The 18,628-nt window shown below is 50.9% G+C and overlaps 1 protein-coding gene across 16 annotated transcripts in view; it reads left to right on the top strand.

The window, feature by feature from the left end:
- FANCA (FA complementation group A) overlaps positions 1–18,628 on the top strand; it is an 80,789-nt gene that overhangs the window by 55,363 nt on the left and 6,798 nt on the right. For 9 of the 16 annotated variants that reach the window (XM_055364579.2, XM_063700401.1, XM_055364580.2 and 6 more), the window contains exons 29-35: positions 2,169–2,242; positions 5,439–5,567; positions 12,129–12,213; positions 14,430–14,602; positions 15,548–15,656; positions 17,411–17,470; positions 17,613–17,717. In XM_055364579.2, coding sequence (XP_055220554.2) covers positions 2,169–2,242; positions 5,439–5,567; positions 12,129–12,213; positions 14,430–14,602; positions 15,548–15,656; positions 17,411–17,470; positions 17,613–17,717 — 735 coding nt within the window. Of the gene's footprint in view, positions 1–2,168; positions 2,243–4,565; positions 4,815–5,438; positions 5,568–12,128; positions 12,214–14,429; positions 14,603–15,547; positions 15,657–17,410; positions 17,471–17,612; positions 17,718–18,628 lie in introns of those variants that run through there. The other 7 variants (XM_055364582.2, XM_063700403.1, XM_055364583.2 and 4 more) reach the window with 3 other exon arrangements.

Genomic DNA, 18,628 nt, shown 5'->3' with positions numbered 1-18,628 from the left:
CTCCTGGGTTCAAGCAATTCTCGTGCCTCAGCCTCTCCAGTAGCTGGGACTACAGGCGCCTGCCACCACGCCCGACTAATTTTGGTATCTTTAGTACAGACGGGGTTTCACCATGTTGTCCAGGCTGGTCTTAAACTCCTGGCCTCAAGTTACCTGCACGCCTTGGCTTCCCAAAGTGCTGGAATTACAGGCGTGAGCCACTGCGCCCAAGAACTTGTTTTTTTTTGTTGTTGTTGTTTTGGTTTTTTTTTTCTGGTGGAGTCTTGCTCTGGGGCACAGTGACGCAGTCTTGGCTCACTGCAGCCTCTGCCTCTCTGGTTCAAGTGATTCTCCTGCCTCAGCCTCCCAAGTAGCTGGGACTACAGGCGCGCACCACCACGCCTGGCTAAGTTTTGTATTTTTAGTAGAGATGGGGTTTCAGCATGTTAGGCTGGTCTCGACCTCCTGACCTCGTGATCTGCCCGCCTTGGCCTCCCAAAATGCTGGGATTACAGGTGTGAGCCACTGCGCCCGACCCCTGGGAACTTGTTTTAAACATGTCTGCCAGGCTCTGTGGTGGTCGCTCAGGGTCTCTGGGCTCACCCATGTGTGCCTGGTTACTGGGAGCTGGCATTGCTCTCACCAGTGTGCCTTGTTACTGATTTATTTCTGAGGATGTTTGCCTGGTTGTTTTGGTCTTTAGAAAAAAATTTCAAGGTGGCTGGGCACAGTGGCTCATGCCTGTAATCCCAGCACTTTGGGAGGCTGAGGTGGAGGAATCACGAGGTCAGGAGATCGAGACCATCCTGGCTAACACGATGAAGCCCCATCTCTACTAAAAATAGGAAACAGTGATCCTTCTGCCTTGGCCTGCCGATATGTTGAGATTGCAAGTGTGAGCCACTGTGCCAAGCCTTTTGTGAAATTATTTTATTATTTTTAAATTATTATTTTTTTTTTTGGAGATGGAATCTTCCTCTGTTGCCCAGGCTGGAGTGCAGTGGCACAATCTTGGGTCACTGCAACCTCAGCCTCCTGGGTTCAAGGGATTCTCCTGACTCGGCCTCCCAAGTAGCTGGGACCACAGGTGCACGCCACCGCGCCCAGCTAACTTTTTGTATTTTTAGTAGAGATGGGGTTTCACTGTGTTAGCCAGGATGGTCTCAATCTCCTGACCTCATCATCCTCCCGCCTCGGCCTCCCAAAGTGCTGGGATTACAGGCGTGAGCCACCACGCCCAACCCTTTTTTTTTTTTTTTTCGTATTTTTAGTAGAAACAGGGTTTCACCATGTTAGCTAGGATGGTCTCAATCTGCTGACCTCGTGATCTGCCTGCCTCGGCCTCCCAAAGTGCTGGGATTACAGGCATGAGCCACTGTGCTCGGCCTCCTAAAAATGTTTTTAGAAAACTTAGCTGGTCATGGTGATGTGCACCTGCAGTCCCAGCCATATGAGAGGCTGAGGGGGAGAATTCTGGAGTTCAGGAGACAGAGTCTGCAGCGAGCTACGATTGCACCGCTGCACACACTCCAGCCTGGGCAACAGAACCTGTTTCCAAAAATAAATGAAGGTATGCTACTGTGAATAGCTGTAGAATGTTGTTGTTTTGTTAGTTTCTTTTTTCTTTCTTTCTTTTTTTTTTTTCCTTTTTATAGATAGTTCTCACTCTGTTGCTCACTGCAGCCTTGACCTCCTGGGCTCAAGAGATCCTCCTGCCTCAGCCTCCCAAGAGGCTGGGACCACACACATGTGCCACCACGCCTGGCTGATTTTTAAATCTTTTGTAGAGACAGGGTGTCACCATGTTGCCTAGGCTGGTGTCAAACTCCTAGGCTCAAGCAATCTGCTGGCCTCAGCCTCCGAAAGTGCTGGGATTACAGGCATGAGCCGCTGTGCCCAGGTAATTTTTAAATGAGATGAGGTCTTACTATGTTGCCCAGACTAAAATAGCCCTTTTATACTTGGAAAGAAGGATTACAGTACTAACATCTTTGTGCTAGGGAAATCCTGTAAGAAATCATTCTTGATAAAACTAAGGTTTCTTTCCTGTGGAACTCTCAGCTGCAATTTCATTATAACACAGGGACATGGAGGGCTGCGTATGAGATGAAATGACAAACTGGTTTATAAACCTGTGGGTGGATTGTGTGTTCTGTCCTCATTGTATCGAATTGCTCCCTTTCTCTCAGTTAACTTACCAAGACTGGTTACACCTGGAGCTGGAAATTCAACCTGAAGCTGATGCTCTTTCAGATACTGAACGGTAAGTGTTGAAAAGAGCTACCCTGGCCAGGCATGATGGCTCACACCTATAATCCCAGCACTTTGGGAGGCTGAGGCAGGAGATCTCTTGAATCCAGGAGTTTGAGGTCAGCCTGGGCAACATGGGGAAACTCCATCTCTACAAAAAATAGAAAAGAAATTAGCCGGACATGCGGCACGTTCCAGTCATCACAGCCACTTGGGAGGCTGAGCAGGAGCATTGCTTGAGCCTGGGAGGTAGAGCCTGCAGCGAGCTGAGGTCACACCACTGCACTTTAGCCTGTGCAACGGAGTGAGACCCTATCTCAAAAGAAAAAGGAGCTTCCCTTTAAAATGTTACACGGTTTTCCACATTGTCTTAAAGCCTATGTTTTGTCATTTTATCCTCAATTTAATGTTTGGTTTAACTGTTAATCTTTGAGCACAATTTCAATTTTTTTTTTTCGGTGGCAAGATTTATTAAAGCAAAAGTGAAAATAAAGCTTCCACGCAGTGGCAATTTCTGTTTTTCTTTTTTTCTTTTTCTGAGACGGAGTCTCGCTCTGTCGCCCAGGCTGGAATGCAATGGCGCGATCTTGGCTCACTGCAACCTCCACCTCCCGGATTCACACCATTCTCCTGGCTCAGCCTCCTGAGTAGCTGGGACTACAGGCGCCCACCACCACGCCCAGCTAATTTTTTGTATTTTTATTAGAGACGGGGTTTCACCGTGTTAACCAGGATGGTCTCAATCTCCTGACCTCGTGATCCACTTGCCTTGGCCTCCCAAAGTGCTGGCATTACAGGCGTGAGCCACTGCACCTGGCCGGGTTGCCCAATTTCGGTTGTTATTCCTTTATTTAAGAAACATTTACTGAGCTCCTACCATGTGGCAGACAATTCTAGAGTGTTCTAGAAGCAGGGAGTATAGAGGGGAAGAAACAAGCCTGCCCATATGGCACCTTTGTATCAATGAGGGCAGATGTGGCACATACAAGGCACCCACTTAGAGTTCACCCTACCCTGGCCGGGCTATGTCCGGGATCTGTACACCTGTGTCCAGGCCCTGGCAACACACAGGTAGACACAGAAGTGGATTAAAGGTAGGAATGAGCTCTGGAGATAACAGACAGGGCCGTGTGAGAGGAAATGACCAGGCAGGAGCAGAGGCTGGTGTGGAGCAGGTGGTGCACACTTTGAGGAGAGATGCCAGCCTTGACTTGGGGGCACCAAGAAGTGGGTAAATGAAGCAGTGAACCCCCATGAGTCCCAGGGCTGATGACTGAGACCATTTGAGACTATTTGAGAGGCCAAATGTGCTGTTCTGGGCATAGGAGTAGGGAGCCCAGAGGGCCCTTGGGTTTGAGGGTGTGGAGTTTAGGGTGGAGGTCAGGGAGAGGGGAATGTGGTCACTGCAGATATGGAGTATCCTGGTGGGTACATGAGCCTCAGGGTGCCTGCCACACCTAGACTCAGGAGAGGGGTGGCAACAGCCACCCTGTGCTCCTCGTCCTTCCGGCCATCAGGGGCCCTCCAGGCACATGCAGCACTGTCGCCTGCACCTGGATCCTGGTATCAGATTCTGGATGAAACCAACAGAAGTAATAGGAAAAGGAAAACATAGGGGCCACAAAAAGAAAACTCGCTGCTGCCTGCGGCAAAACAGGTGCTGATGGTTCAGGTTGTGCCAAGCCCGCTCTGCAGGCGCTTCCTTCACTCACCCCCGTTTCTCCTCCCGGCTGCTCTCTGGGATGGAATCTAAGGAGGAGGTCAGAGGGAGGGGCTTGTCTGCTGCATGAGGTCATGAGGACCACTCCTTACCACTCAGGTCACCGCTGCGTGGAAGTTGTGTTGAGATGTGTTCCGGGATTTTCTTTCTTTTCTGAATTACCTAAGTGATACTTAGATACATTCTGTGCCGGTTCCAGACAGTGTGAGTAGAGCACCCCAGTTCCAGATAGCGTGGGTGGAGCACCCCGCTTCCGGACAGCGTGGGTGGAGCACCCCGCTTCCGGACAGCGTGGGTGGAGCACCCCGCTTCCGGACAGCGTGGGTGGAGCACACACTCCTTAGCACTCACATTTGCAGGGTCGTATGGAGCATTTTCCTGGTTGTGGCTCTTTCTGCATAAATGGATTGCGGTATTGATGGTTCTGTGCATTGCAGATTTGTTTGTTTGAGACAGGGTCTCACTCTGTTGGCCAGGATGGAGTACAGTGTTGCACTCACGGCTCACGGCAGCCTCCCTCTCCAGAGCTCGAGTGATCCTCCTGCCTCAGCCTCCTGAGTAGCTGGGACCACAGGTGGGCACTACTATGCCCGGCTAATTTTTTTATTTTTTGTAGGAATGGGGTCTCCCTTTGTTGCTCAGGCTGATGTCAGACTCCTGGGCTCAAGTGATCCTCCCACCTTGGCCTCCCACAGTGCTGGGCTTACAGGTGTAGCCACTGCAGTTTTGAGTGAGTGTCTCCTTGAGCCCCTTCCCATCCGTATCCACAGAGCCCACAGTCTGGATGCAGGTTGCTTCACCATCCCCTTCTGGTGGGCCTGTGAGTAGCTCAGGTGCCCTCAGGTGATTTTCCAGGCTACTTTTTTTTTTTTTTTGAGACGGAGTCTCGCTCTGTTGCCCAAGCAGGAGTGCAGTGGCATGATCTCGGCTCACTGCAAGCTCCACCTCCCAGGTTCATGCCGTTCTCCTGCCTCAGCCTCCTGAGTAGCTGGGACTACAGGCGCCCACCACCACGCCCGGCTAATTTTTTGTATTTTAAGTAGAGACGAGGTTTCACCGTGTTACCCAGGATGGTCTCGATCTCCTAACCTCGTGATCCGCCCGCCTCAGCCTCCCAAAGTGCTGGGATTACAGGCATGAGCCACTGCACCTGCCCCAGCCTACATTTTTGTGCTTGCCTATTCTGTTCACCAAGGTCATGTGCTGTGTGGCCAGCAGTTGCCCCGTGGGATGTCATCCTGAGTGGCCTTTGATCCGTGGAAGGCGGGGTCACAAAGGTCACTCCTGAGACCAGGCGTTTCCCACATCCCCAGGCATCCCACCCTGCAGACAGTGAGGTCTCATCCCTACTCCAAGGTCCCGAGCTGCCAGTCTCAACCCAGCTCTCACTAGTGCTGTGTGTCCCTTACTATGGGCCTATTCCCTAGTTATGGGGAACCGCTGGCCACGAAGCATTTCTCAGAATTGATGGCAGTGTTTGCTGTTCTAGGCAGGACTTCCACCAGTGGGCGATCCATGAGCACTTTCTCCCTGAGTCCTCGGCTTCAGGGGGCTGTGACGGAGACCTGCAGGCTGCGTGTACCATTCTTGTCAACGAACTGATGGATTTCCACCAAAGGTTAGCAGCACACACTGTATTAGGGTTCTCTGGAGGGACAGGACTAATAGGATATATATAAAGGGGAGTTTCTGGCCATGCTGGTGCCCGTCTAATTAGCTAAGGGTGGGTCTGCCTTTCCCAGCCCATACCCAAATGTCAGTCTCCTTTGGCAACACCCTCACAGACACACTCAGGATCAATGCTTTGCATCCTTCAGTCCAGTCACGTTGACACTCAGTATTAACCATCACACACTGATGAGGCCTTACTTTTAATCATGGTAGTTCTAAGAATGCATTTTTCTCTCAGTCCAATTTTGGTATGCAAAGTACACTTGAGCCTATCACATAGCAAATCTATGTCAATACAAAATAAAGCCAAGCTTCCTGCATCGGTTGTTTCTTTATGTGTATAGACTTGTCAGAAGCAACAACTTTGGGCCAGGCGTGGTGGCTCACACCTGTAATCCCAGCACTTTGGGAGGCTGAGGTGGGTGGATCACCTCAGGTCAGGAGTTCGAGACCAGCCTGGCCTACATGGTGAAACTTCCCTCTCTACTAAAAATACAAAAATTAGCTGAGTGTGGTGGCGGGTGCCTGTAATCCCAGCTACTTGGGAGGCTGAGGCAGGAGGATTGCTTGAACCTGGGAGGCAGAGGTTGCAGTGAGCCGACTGGGCAACAGAGCGAGACTCTGTCTCAAAAAAAAGAAAAAAATAGCAACAACGTTGTTTTTCTGTTCTGTCACCTGGTATTCAAGGTGAGCATGTGTGAAGCGTGGCACAAATGGCCTAGTGGATCCTGGGCATCACAGCCTCTCTCCATCTGAGAGGGATTCTCAGGACAGAGCAGTTCCTGAGGTGTTGCGTGTGGGCCAGAAGGATGGATGGAGTGTACCTGGGGCTGTCCAGGCTTTGTTCCCGGGGGCTCTTGTTTGCAGCTTCACACTGTTGTGTTACAGCTGCAGCATTCAGTACAGATGGCAAGTGCGTATGCAACTTCCCTCCATGTCCCCTGCCTGCGGCAACCACGAATCCATTTTATGTTCATGGATTTGCCTCTTTGGGATGTTTAATATCAACAGAATCACGTAGTATGTGGCCCTTTGTGTCTGGCTTCTTTGGCTGAGCAGAATGTTTCTGAGGCTCATCTGTGTTGTAGCACATATCAGCATACCCTTCCTTCTTATGGCTGACTGATGCTCACAGAAGGTATGGAGGCTGACGCACCTCCATCGTGGTTGACTTCTTGTTAACCCTGCTCCAAGAATGCCTCCTGAGATTTCCCATTTATCTGCTGTTACCTTAAATCCCACTCTTAGGTCAAAACAACCTTGAGGCCGGGCGCAGTGGCTCATGCCTGTAATCTCAGCACTGGGAGGCCAAGGCAGGCGGATCATCTGAGCTCAGGAGCTCGAGACCAGCCTGGTGAAACCGTCTCAACAAAAAAAAAATTAGACAGGCATGGTAGTGTGTGCCTATGGTCCCAGCTGCTCTTGAGGCTGAGGTGGGATTGCTTGAGCCGGGGAGGCAGAGGTTGCAATGAGCTGTGAAAACACCACTACATTCCAGCCTGGGTGACAGAGTGAGACTCCATCTCAAAACAAAAAAACAAATCTTCCACCATAAATCCAGCGGTTAGATTCACAGAGCATTCTTGCCTTTCCCTGAGGGGTTGACTTCAATAGTCCTTCCCTGTGGTATAGAAGCCCTGCCTGGGGGTAACAGTGCAGGGATGCATCGTCTCTCTAGGCTGCCTGAGACATGGCTTCTGTCTGTAAGTCCTTAAACGTTTCTGTCTGAGAAACTGGATTGTTCAGCCTCTTCAGCCTTCCAGCTTCCCCAGCCTTTATGGGTAGGTTTGCACAGAGCTGCTCACTGCAGAACAGAAAGATCAGCCATATTTTGTTTATCCATTCACTTTGTTTTTTGAGATAGTCTTACTTTGTCTTATTTGTATTTATTTTGAAACCGGGTCTTTCTTTGTCACCCAGGCTGGGGTACAGTGACTGCAGCCCACTGCAGCCTCGACCTCCTGGGCTCAAGTGATCCTCCTGCTTCAGCCCCTCAAGTAGCTGCTGGGACCACAGGCACCACCACACCTGGCAAATTTTTGTAGTTGTAGTAGAGATGGGGTTTCACCATGTTGGCCAGGCTGGTCTTGAACTTCTGACCTCAGGTGATCTGCCCGCTTCGGCCTCCCAAAGTGCTGGGATTACAGGCGTGAACCTCTGCCAGGCCTGACTTGATGGTAGCCATCCTAGTGGGTAGTAAGTGCTATTTGATTGTGGTTTCGATTTGCACTTCCCTAATGGGTAGTGATTTTGAACATCTTTCCTTTTTCTTATTTGCCATTTTAGATTTTTTTTTGGAGAAATGTGTTCACATCCTTAGCCCATTTGAAAACTGGGTCACATTCATGTACTGCATAAGAATGTTCTGGTTAACAACGAGCCACATATATGACAGTAATCCCACATAGCCATAATTTTTTGTACCTTTTTTTAACTGTGTTTTTACTGTACCTTTTCTATGTTTAGATACACAAATACTGTTGTGTTACAGTTGCAGCGTGCAATACAGTTACATGCTATGCCGGTTTATAGCCTGGGAGCAGTGGGCCGTGCCGTGTGGCCTAGGTGTGCGGGGGCTCTGCTGTCTGTGTCGCTGCGGTGGGTTGTGCCGTGTGGCCTAGGTGTGCGGGGGGCTCTGGTCTGTGTCTGTGCGGTGGGCCGTGCCATGTGGCCTAGGTGTGCGGGGGGCTCTGGTCTGTGTCTGTGCGGTGGGCCGTGCCGTGTGGCCTAGGTGTGCGGGGGGCTCTGGTCTGTGTCTGTGCGGTGGGCCGTGCCGTGTGGCCTAGGTGTGCGGGGGCTCTGCTGTCTGTGTCGCTGCGGTGGGTTGTGCCGTGTGGCCTAGGTGTGCGGGGGGCTCTGGTCTGTGTCTGTGCGGTGGGCCGTGCCATGTGGCCTAGGTGTGCGGGGGGCTCTGGTCTGTGTCTGTGCGGTGGGCCGTGCCGTGTGGCCTAGGTGTGCGGGGGGCTCTGGTCTGTGTCTGTGCGGTAGGCCGTGCCGTGTGGCCTAGGTGTGCGGGGGGCTCTGGTCTGTGTCTGTGCTCTTGGATGTTCACGTGATGAAACCACCTAAAGATGTGTTTCTCAGAATGGATCCTTGTCATTGAGCAGTTCATGACTGTATTTGTCTTACTGAGTTGTATGAGTTCTTTATATATTTTAGATAAAGTTCTTATCAAATATATGATTTGTAAATATTTTCTCCCATTCTGTTAATTCTTTTTTCACTCTCTTGATAGTATCCTTTAATGCACAAGGGTTTTAAATTTTTATAAAGTCCAGATCATTTATTTTTAGTTTAGCTCTTTAGGATTTTGATTCATTTTGATGGATCAGAAAACATTTTGGGCCAGCCACGGTGGCTCACGCCTGTAATCCCAGCACTTTGGGAGGCTGAGGCGGGCAGATCGCTGGTCTTGAGTTTGAGACCAGCCTGGCCAACATGGCGAAACTAAAAAAATACAAAAACTAGCCAGGCATGGTGGCAGGCGCCTGTAATCCCAGCTACTCGGGAGGCTGAGGCAGGAGACTTGCTTGAACCTGGGAGGCGGAGGTTGCAGTGAGCCAAGATTGTGCCACTGCACTCCAGCCTGGGCGACAGAGTGAGAGACTGTCTCAAAAAAAAAAAAAAAAATTGTTGTGTGAGGTCATCCAGCTTTATTCTGTTGCTTGTGGCCATGCAGTTGTCCCAGCACCATTTCTTGAAAACACTTCTTTCCCCACTGAATGGTCTTGGCACCCTTGTCAAAAGTTAGATGGCTGCTCATGTGAGGATTTGTTTCTGGCTCTCATTGTGTTCCCTTGGTCTGTATGTTCATATGCACTGCGTCATTGGGATGAAGCTTTGTAGTAGCTTTTAAAATTGGGAAGTGTGAGGCCTCCAACTTGGTTCTTCTTTTTCAGGATGGTTTGGCTTTTCTAGGTGCTTTGTAGTTGTGTCTTAATTTTGGGATGAGCTTGTCAGTTTCAACAAAAGTAGCTGGGACCCTGATACGGACTGCATGTGGGGCAGTATTGCCATCTCAGTGATAGCGAGTCTTCTTTCCTTTTGAATCATTTGTTGCTAATGTATAGAAACACCAGTGACTCTTGTATATTCATTGGCTCTAGTCATTTATTAGTTCTAAGAGTGTTTTTGTATCGATTCCTTAGGGCTTTGTATATATAAGATCATATCTGGCCAGGCATGGTGGCTCACGCCTGTAATCCCAGCACTTTGGGAGGGTGAAGTGGGCGGATCATGAGGTCAGGAGTTGGAGACCAGCCTGGCCAACATGGTGAAACCCCATCTCTACTAAAAATAAAAAATTAGCCAGGCATCATGGTGGGCTCCTGTAATCCATTACTTGGGAGGCTGAGGCAGAAGAATCACTTGAACTCAGGAGGCAGAGATTGCAGTGAGTCGAGATCATGCCACTGCAACTCCAGCCTGGGCGACAAGAGTGAAACTCAGTCTCAAAGCAAAAAAACAAAAGAAAGATCATATAATATGTGAAGAGAGATAGTTTAACTTTTTCCTTTCCTATCTGGATGCTTTTTCTTTTTCTTGTAGAATTGCCCCGGCTTGAACTCCCAGGGCAGTGTTTTTTTGTTTTTGTTTTTTCTGAGACGGAGTCTCGCTCTGTCAGCCAGGCTGGAGTGCAGTGGTGCAATCTCGGCTTACCGAAACCTCCGCCTCTCAGGTTCAAGCGATTCTCCTGTCTCAGCCTCTCGAGTAGCTGGGATTACAGGCACCCGCCACCATGCCCAGCTAATTTTTGTTTGTTTGTTTTTGAGACAGAGTCTCGCTCTGTCTCCCATGCTGGAGTACAGTGGCATGATCTCAGCTGTCTGCAACCTCCGCCTTCCGGGTTCAGGCAATTCTGCTGCCTCAGCCTCCCAATAGGTGGGATTACTGGCGTCCGCTAACACGCCCATCTAATTTTTTGTATTTTTAGTAGAGATAGGGTTTCGCCACATTGGCCAGGATGGTCTCGATCTCCTGACCCCAGATGATCTGCCTGTCTCGGCCTCCCAAAGTGCTGGGATTACAGGCGTGAGCCACCGTGTCCGTCCCCAGTGCAGTGTTGAGTAGAGGCAGCGACACTGTTCTGAGTGTAGAGAGGACATCCTTGTTGTCCCTGATCTTAGGAGAAAAGCTTTCAGTCTTTCCTCGTTAAATCTGATGTTTGCTGTGGGTTTTCATCCATGCCAGGCACTAGATTGAGAAGATTTCCTTCTGTTCCTAGTTTATTGAGTGTTTTTATCACAAAAGGATGTTAAATTTCCTCAAGTGCTTTTTCTACATCTATTGAGATAATCTTATGGTTTTTGCTTCTTATTTTATTGATAATTGCGTTATATTGGTTTGGGGATGTTAAGCTATCCTTGTGTAGGGACCAGCCCCAGAGGGTCGGTGGGTCTCTCCCTGTGTGCGGCGACGAGAGAGTGTAGAAATAAAAACACAAGACAGAGATAAGAGAAAAGGCAGCTGGGCCCGGGGGACCACTACCACTTACCTCCCATGATAGGTAAGGTCACGTGGGTCACGTGTCCACTGGACAGGGGGCCCTTCCCTGCCTGGCAGCCGAGGCAGAGAGGGAGAGGAGACAAAGAGAAAGCTTACGCCATTATTTCTGCATATCAGGGACTATTAGTATTTTCACTAATTTGCTACTGCTGTCTAGAAGGCAGAGCCAGGTGTACAGGATGGAACATGAAGGTGGACTAGGAGCGTGACCACTGAAGCACAGCATCACAGGGAGACGGTTAGGCCTCCGGATAACTGCGGGCGAGCCTGACTGATGTCAGGCCCTCCACAAGAGGTGGAGGAGCAGAGTCTTCTCTAAACTCACCTGGAGAAAGGGAGACCCCCCCCTTTCCCGGTCTGCTAAGTAGCGGGTGTTGTTTCTTGACACCTTTTGCTACCGCTGGACCACGATCCGCTTGGTGACGGGCGTCTTCCCAGACGCTGGCGTCACCGCTAGACCAAGGAGCCCTCTGGTGGCCCTGTCCTAGCATAACAGAAGGCTCGCACTCTTGTCTTATGGTCACACCTCACTATGTCCCCTCAGCTCCTATCTCTGTATGGCCTGGTTTTTCCTAGGCTATGATTATTGAGTGAGGATTATCATAATATTGGAATAAAAAGTAATTGCTACAAACTAATGATTAATGATATTCATATATAATCATATCTAAGCTCTATATCTGGTATAACAATTCTTGTTTTATATTTTATTATACTGGAACAGTCGTGTCCTCTGTCTCTTGCCTTGGTGCCTGGGTGGCTTGCCACCCACATCCTTGCATTCTTGGGATAAGCCCCTTGGTCATGGTACATAATTTTTGTATTTCCTGGGTTGGGGTTGGTAGTATTTTGTGGCAGTTTTTGTTGTTTATTGTTGACTAATGTGAGGGTCACACTGTCAGAGAAGCACAGCCATCACTCAGCTCTGGAGGCAGGAGGAGAACTGGGAACTTCAGCACTATTAGGCGATACTGAGGAGGATTTTATTGTATTTTCATTTCAGCTCAAGGAGTTATGACCACTCAGAAAATTCTGATTTGGTCTTTGGTGGCCGCACAGGAAATGAGGATATTATTTCCAGATTGCAGGTGAGTTTGAGGGTGCCACAACTCAGTGCATTCACTTCATTTAAGCCGCGTGCTATTAAGATATTTATTGCCAGGCGCGGTGGCTCACACCTGTAATCCCAGCATTTTGGGAGGCCGAGGCAGGCGGATCACAAGGTCAGGAAATCGAGACCATCCTGGCTAACACGATGAAACCCCGTCTCTACTAAAAATACAAAAATTTAGCCGGGCGTGGTGGCAGGCACCTGTAGCCCCAGCTACTCGGGAGGCTGAGGCAGGAGAATGGCATGAACCCAGGAGGCGGAGCTTGCAGTGAGCCGAGATTGTGCCACTGCACTCCAGCCTGGGCGGGCGACAGAGTGAGACTCCGTCTCAAAAAAAAAAAAAAGATATTTATTGTTGGCTCAGGCTTGTAATCCCAGTACTTTGGGAGTCCGAGGCTGGTGGATCACCTGAAATCTATACAGGTAGACAGCATGTACCTGTGTGGGTTTACTGTCAGTCAACAGGCATTTACTGGTGCTGGCCACCCGTGTGTCTTCTGTGCCAGGCCCCTGTCTCCCCCTCCCCCAGCGCTGGGGCCTCCCAACTCCTTAGCCAGATGCTTTCCTTAGACCCACCTGGCTCCTCCTCAGACCATCTGCTTTTTCCTCTTAATTGTAATAATTATTATTATTTTTATTGGAACAGGATCTTGCTCTGTCACCCAGGCTAGAGTACAGTGGTGCGATCATATCTCTCTGCAGCCTTGACTTCCTGGGGTCAAGCAATCCTGACAGTGTGCACCTGTGTGCGCCACCACACCCAGCTGATTTTTTGTAGAGACGGAGTTTTGCCATGTTGCCCAGGCTTGTCTCGAACTCCTGGGCCCAAGTGAACCACCCATCTCGGTCTCCAAAATTGTTGGATTACGGGCGTGAGCCACTGCACCTGATCTTTATTCTTCTTTAAAAAATATAGCCGGCCGGGCACGGTGGCTTACGCCTGTAATCCCAGCACTTTAGGAGGCTATGGTGGCTAGATCACTTGAGGTCAGGGGCTCGAGACCAGTTTGGCCAACATAGTGAAACCCCATCTCTACTAAAAATACAAAACACTAGTCGAGCATGGTGGTGTGTACCTATAGTCCCAGCTACTTAGGAAGCTGACTTAGGAGAATCAGCTGAGCTCGAGAGTCAAGGCTGCCATAAGCCAAGACTGCACTGCCGCACTGCAGCCTGGGCAACCGGACTGAGACTGTCTCAACAACAACAACAACAAAAAGACTTGTGAGGCAAAAATGATGTGTGGGGTAAAATGTTAGCCAGAGGTTAATCTGGGTGAAGGGCCCATGAGTGTCCTCCTGCTGTTTTGTTTTGTTTTGTCTGTTTGTTTGTTTTTGAGACAGAGTCTTGCTCTGGAGTGCAGGCTGGAGTGCAGTGGCGGGATCTTGGCTCACTGCAGCCTCCACCTCCCGGGTTCAAGCTATTCTTCTGCCTCTGCCTCCTGATTAGCTGGGATTACAGGCGCCTGCCACCACACCCAGCTAATTTTTGTATGGCAAATTTTGTTGGCCAGACTGGTCTTGAACTCCTGACCTCAGGTAATCCACCTGTCTTGGCCTCCCAAAGTGCTGGGATTACAGGCATGAGCCACCATACCTGGCCTTTTTTTTTTTTTTTTTTTTTTGAGACGGAGTCTCGCTCTGTTGCCCAGTCTAAAGTGCAGTGGCGCGATCTGGGCTCACTGCAAGCTCCACCTCCCGGATTCACGCCATTCTCCTGCCTCAGCCGCCTGAGTCGCTGGGACTACAGGCGCCCGCCACCACGCCCAGCTAATTTTTTTGTATTTTTTAGTAGCGACAGGGTTTCACCATGTTAGCCAGGATGGTCTCCATCTCCTGACCTCGTGATCCGCCCACCTTGGCCTCCCAAAGTGCTGGGATTACAGGCATGAGCCACGACGCCCAGCTGTTTTTTCTTAATTGATAAGTAGTACTGTAACTCCTGGGCTCAAGGAATCTGCCTGCCTTGGCCTCCCAAAGTGCTGGCATTACAGACGTGAGCCATAGCACCCGGCCTGCACTGTTCTGTATTTGCAATTTCAAAGTGATTTCCAGTTGAAATAGTTTGTCCCACTTGTTCCTTCTTGCCCTGTCCACTGTGGAGGCCTCTCCCTGACCCCCGCTGTCTGGGTCCCCGACTGGCTGGGCAGTGAGCCCTGAGGCCTTCCTGTGCCAGCATACTGCTCTTTTCCAGGAGATGGTAGCTGACCTGGAGCTGCAGCAAGACCTCTCAGTGCCTCTCGGCCACACCCCTTCCCAGGGGCACTTCCTCTTTGAGATTTTCCGCAGACGGCTCCAGGCTCTGACAAGTGGGTGGAGCGTGGCTGCCAGCCTTCAGAGACAGAGGGAGCTGCTAATGTACAAACGGTAACACCTACTACCACCTGGGCAGGGCAGCACCACCTGGGCAGGGCAGCATCTCATGACGGTCCTAGAGTTTCTTTGTAGTGAGTTTGTTTCCCATTACTTACTTGTCTGTGTGTCCCCACCCCAAGCCTGTCCATCTCTGTGGCACATGCTGCGGAGAAGAGGATCTGGAGGGTTGAAAGTACTTTTGATTAAAACCTTCCAGCCAAGCCAGGTGGTTCATGCCTGTAATCCTAGCACTTTGGGAGGCTGAGGTGAGTGGATCACCTGAGGTCAGGAGTTTGAGACCAGCCTGACCAACATGGCGAAACGCCATGTCTACTAAAAATACAAAAAAATTTAGCTGGGCGTGGTGGCGGGCACCTGTAATCCCAGCTACTCGGGAGACTGAGGCAGGAGAGTGGTGTGAACCTGGGAGGCAGAGGTTTCAGTGAGCGGAGATCACGCCATTGCACACCAGCCTGGGCAACGGAGCGAGACTGTCTCAACAACAAAAAAAAAACCTTCCTGCTCAGACGTGGAGGGACGTCGCAGAAGGAGCTGTTGTGAAAGTAGGGAAAAGTGTTCAGAAATGCCCACGGCGGCTCCATTTATAAGAAGAAGCGTGGAGTCATTTAATTTTACAGTCATAGGGAATTGCTTCACTAGACAGACTGGTGCGTCATCCACTTGGTTATTGTGTAACTGTCAGAAGTTGGTTATTATGTAACTGTTAAAAGTTGTTTGTTTGGTAACACATTTTGATTGCAGTGGGCCAAACACGTATAGGGGAGATGGGCTCAGAGTGCGGGCTTTGGATGGCACAGAGGGACACAGGCCAAGGCTCTGGTTCCAACAGTAGCCCTGGGTTTCAGGGTGGTGGTTGCTGCTCTGAGAGTCTGAGCCCTTGGGAAGGAGCAGAGTGTACGCTGTGCTGTCGCCACCAATACAGCCCCTTCTTTCCAGGATCCTCCTCCGCCTGCCTTCGTCTGTCCTCTGCGGCAGCAGCTTCCAGGCAGAAGAGCCCATCACTGCCAGATGCGAGCAGTTCTTCCACTTGGTCAACTCTGAGATGGTAGGTGCCCCATGTGCACGTGTCCGTCTGATCTGTCAGTGCCTGTGGCGCTGACAGCAGCTCTTGCAGCCTCCATGCGTGTACTGACCGTGTGAATTACTGAGGAAAGGGTTCAAAGTCAAATAGGGAACAGTGTCTGGAATGCCATGTGAGGGACGACCCCACCCATAGCCAGGACGGCGACCAGCACATCACCAAACCAGCTGTAGGTTGCCTTCTCCCAAGTTTGGGTTCCTTTAGTTTCCCTCAAGTTTTAATGATTTTGACACATGGAATCGTACAGACCATTTTGTGTGCCACGCACCTCGGTTGATTTATGTCTAATCTCAACATGCTTCATGTGTGAAAAAGCCTTGTGGTGATCTGACTACCGCTGTTGCCTGCCAGGCAGCCCGGTTATCTTCCATTTTAGACACTGCCCAGCGTGAGTTGCAGGGTGATCTTAACCAGTAGGCCGGGTGCGGTGGCTCACACCCGTAATCCCAGCACTCTGGAAAGGTGGGTGGATCCCTTGAGCCCAGGAGTTCGAGACCAGCCTGGGCAACACGACAAAACCCTGTTTCTACAAAAAATAGAAAAATTAGCTGGGTGTGGTGGTGCACGCCTGTAGTCCCACCTACTTGAGAGGCTGGGTCAGGAGGATTAATTGAGCCCAGGAGGCAGAGTTGCACTGAGCCAAGATCCCACCACTACACTCCAGCCTGGGTGACAGAGCGAGACTCTTGTCTCAAAAAGAAGTGGCACTTGCTGTGGGGAGGGGCAGCGTAGGGACCCAGTTGGTCAGAGCTGGGGAGACAGATACCAGCCCCTCCCACTCTACAGAGAGCAGCTTCTGCTCCCGAAGGCCTTTTTCTTGTTTTTGAAGATGCACAAACGTGAGAGATGGAATTCAGGTTCCATGCCAGCTGTGCAGCATTTTATATTTTTATTTTTATTTTTATTTTTGGAGACAGAGTCTTGCTCTGTCGCCCAGGCTGGAGTGCAGCAGTGCAATCTTGGCTCACCCCGCAACCTCTGCCTCCCAGGTTCAAGCGATTCTCCTGCCTCAGCCTCCTGAGTAGCTGGGACTACAGGTGCCTGCCACCATGCCCGGCTAAGTTTTGTATTTTTAGTAGAGATGACGTTTTACCATGTTGGTCAGGCTGGTCTTGAACTCCTGACCTCGTGATCCACCCGCCTTGGCCTCCCAAAGTGCTGGGATTACAGGTGTGAGCCCGGCCTTGTGCAGCACTTTAAAATGTGACAAGGAAAGCAGAGGACGTGAGACTAGCAAAAGCTTTCAGAAAATCACTATGGTCTCCTTTGAATTCTTATGAATGGCTGTTTTTCGGAAAGATCTCAGTTGGCATGTGACAGCCGACAGACAGGAAGACATCATAGACAGCACTTGGTTAGTGAAGGGACAGAGGATGGTTGGCCCTTGGTATTAGTGTCGTCCTCACCACAGATCTAGGCTCCGGGTGCGTCCCCTTCCCTGCAGCTGCTTGTGCCTCCCTGGCTTCTTCCTGGAGCCTACAAGACTGTTTGGGCCAGAGCTGGTGGGCTGCAGGATCTGGCCGCCCAGGGAAGCCATTAAGTTTCAGGACAGCACAGCCAGGGCGCCAGGCCCGGTCAGCCAGGAGCACCATCCATGGTGGCCACGCCAAGCCTTAGCGAGTGTTTTTCTCACCACTGAATCCACAGCAGCCACTCTGCATGTTGGTCTCGCCTTTCTTCCTGTGGGCTTTTCTTACCTGCCTTGAACTCTTTTGCAGAGAAACTTCTGCTCCCACGGAGGTGCCCTGACACAGGACATCACTGCCCACTTCTTCAGGGTGAGCTGCTCCCTCAGCCCCTCTCTTGGCCTTCTCAGAACGCCGTGGGTGGATCCTCCTGTCAGCTTCCTGCGAGTTCCTTCACTCTACTAGTTGTGGGTCCTCACAAACCGCCGACCTCCTGCTGCGTTCTCTCCTGCAGGGCCTCCTGAACGCCTGTCTGCGGAGCAGAGACCCCTCCCTGATGGTCGACTTCATACTGGCCAAGTGCCAGACGAAATGCCCCTTAATTTTGACCTCTGCTCTGGTGGGTCAGCTGTCTTGTTGGGTGTTTTGTTTTGGGGATGAGTGGGAGACTCCACAGCTGCCTCTGGCATCTCTGCAGCACGTCTCCATCACGGGTGTTACCATCTCAGAGAAAATGTGGCAGGAGACATGGAGGCCACAGTTAAAGATGAGGGCCAGCTCACAGCAGATGAGGGCCGCACATCCTGAGTTCCCAGAACCGTCCCCGCCCCCACCGCCGTCACCATGGCACCCTCAGGACTTCTCCCCTGTGGACCCCACTCAGACCCCACGGGCACCTTCATGTCCACAGGGGTGCAGGGCTTGTTTGTTCACGGTCTTGGGTTGTGCACTGGCTGGAGGCTGTACGGTGGCTGCCTGTGCCCCGTCACAAGAGCATAACTGTGGCCCACTTGCTCCTGACTGTGCTTTCTTGGGACTTTGGAGCAGAGACTTCACCTCAGCTCCCGCCAGAGCTCAGCAGGCTCCCCTAGCAGCCCAGGGTCCCGGGAGTGGGAGGAGGGCAGCATTTCCCTCACTTCCTTGGCGGCTCACTCAGTCCTGAAGACCACAGCTGTCGCCCTTCCTTCTCGGTCATCAGGGACACGAGGGCCTTTTTCTCCGCAGCACGGCATGTTCCCCAGGGAGCTCCCCAAGCAGGCTGCATTTGCACCGAGTTGTAGCTCAGTTGGTGGAATTCATGATAAATGAACTCTTCAGTGTTTAGAACGCCATCTCTCAGCTGAGGGCATCCAAGGGCCAGGCATTCCCAGCTCAGGGCAGTGTGGTCTCTTCACTGTTTTGTTCCCAGCTCAGAGGAGTGTGGTCCCTTCACTGTTTCGTTCCCAGCTCAGGGCAGTGTGGTCCCTTCACTGTTGCGTTAGGCGAGGCTCTTCCTTCTCCAAATTCCACGTCTTCCATGAGTGTGGGTAA

The sequence above is a fragment of the Gorilla gorilla genome, chromosome 18, assembly GCF_029281585.2.
Source record: "Gorilla gorilla gorilla isolate KB3781 chromosome 18, NHGRI_mGorGor1-v2.1_pri, whole genome shotgun sequence".
Classification (NCBI taxonomy): Eukaryota; Metazoa; Chordata; class Mammalia; order Primates; family Hominidae; genus Gorilla; species Gorilla gorilla.
This window is presented reverse-complemented; position numbering and strand designations above follow the sequence as displayed.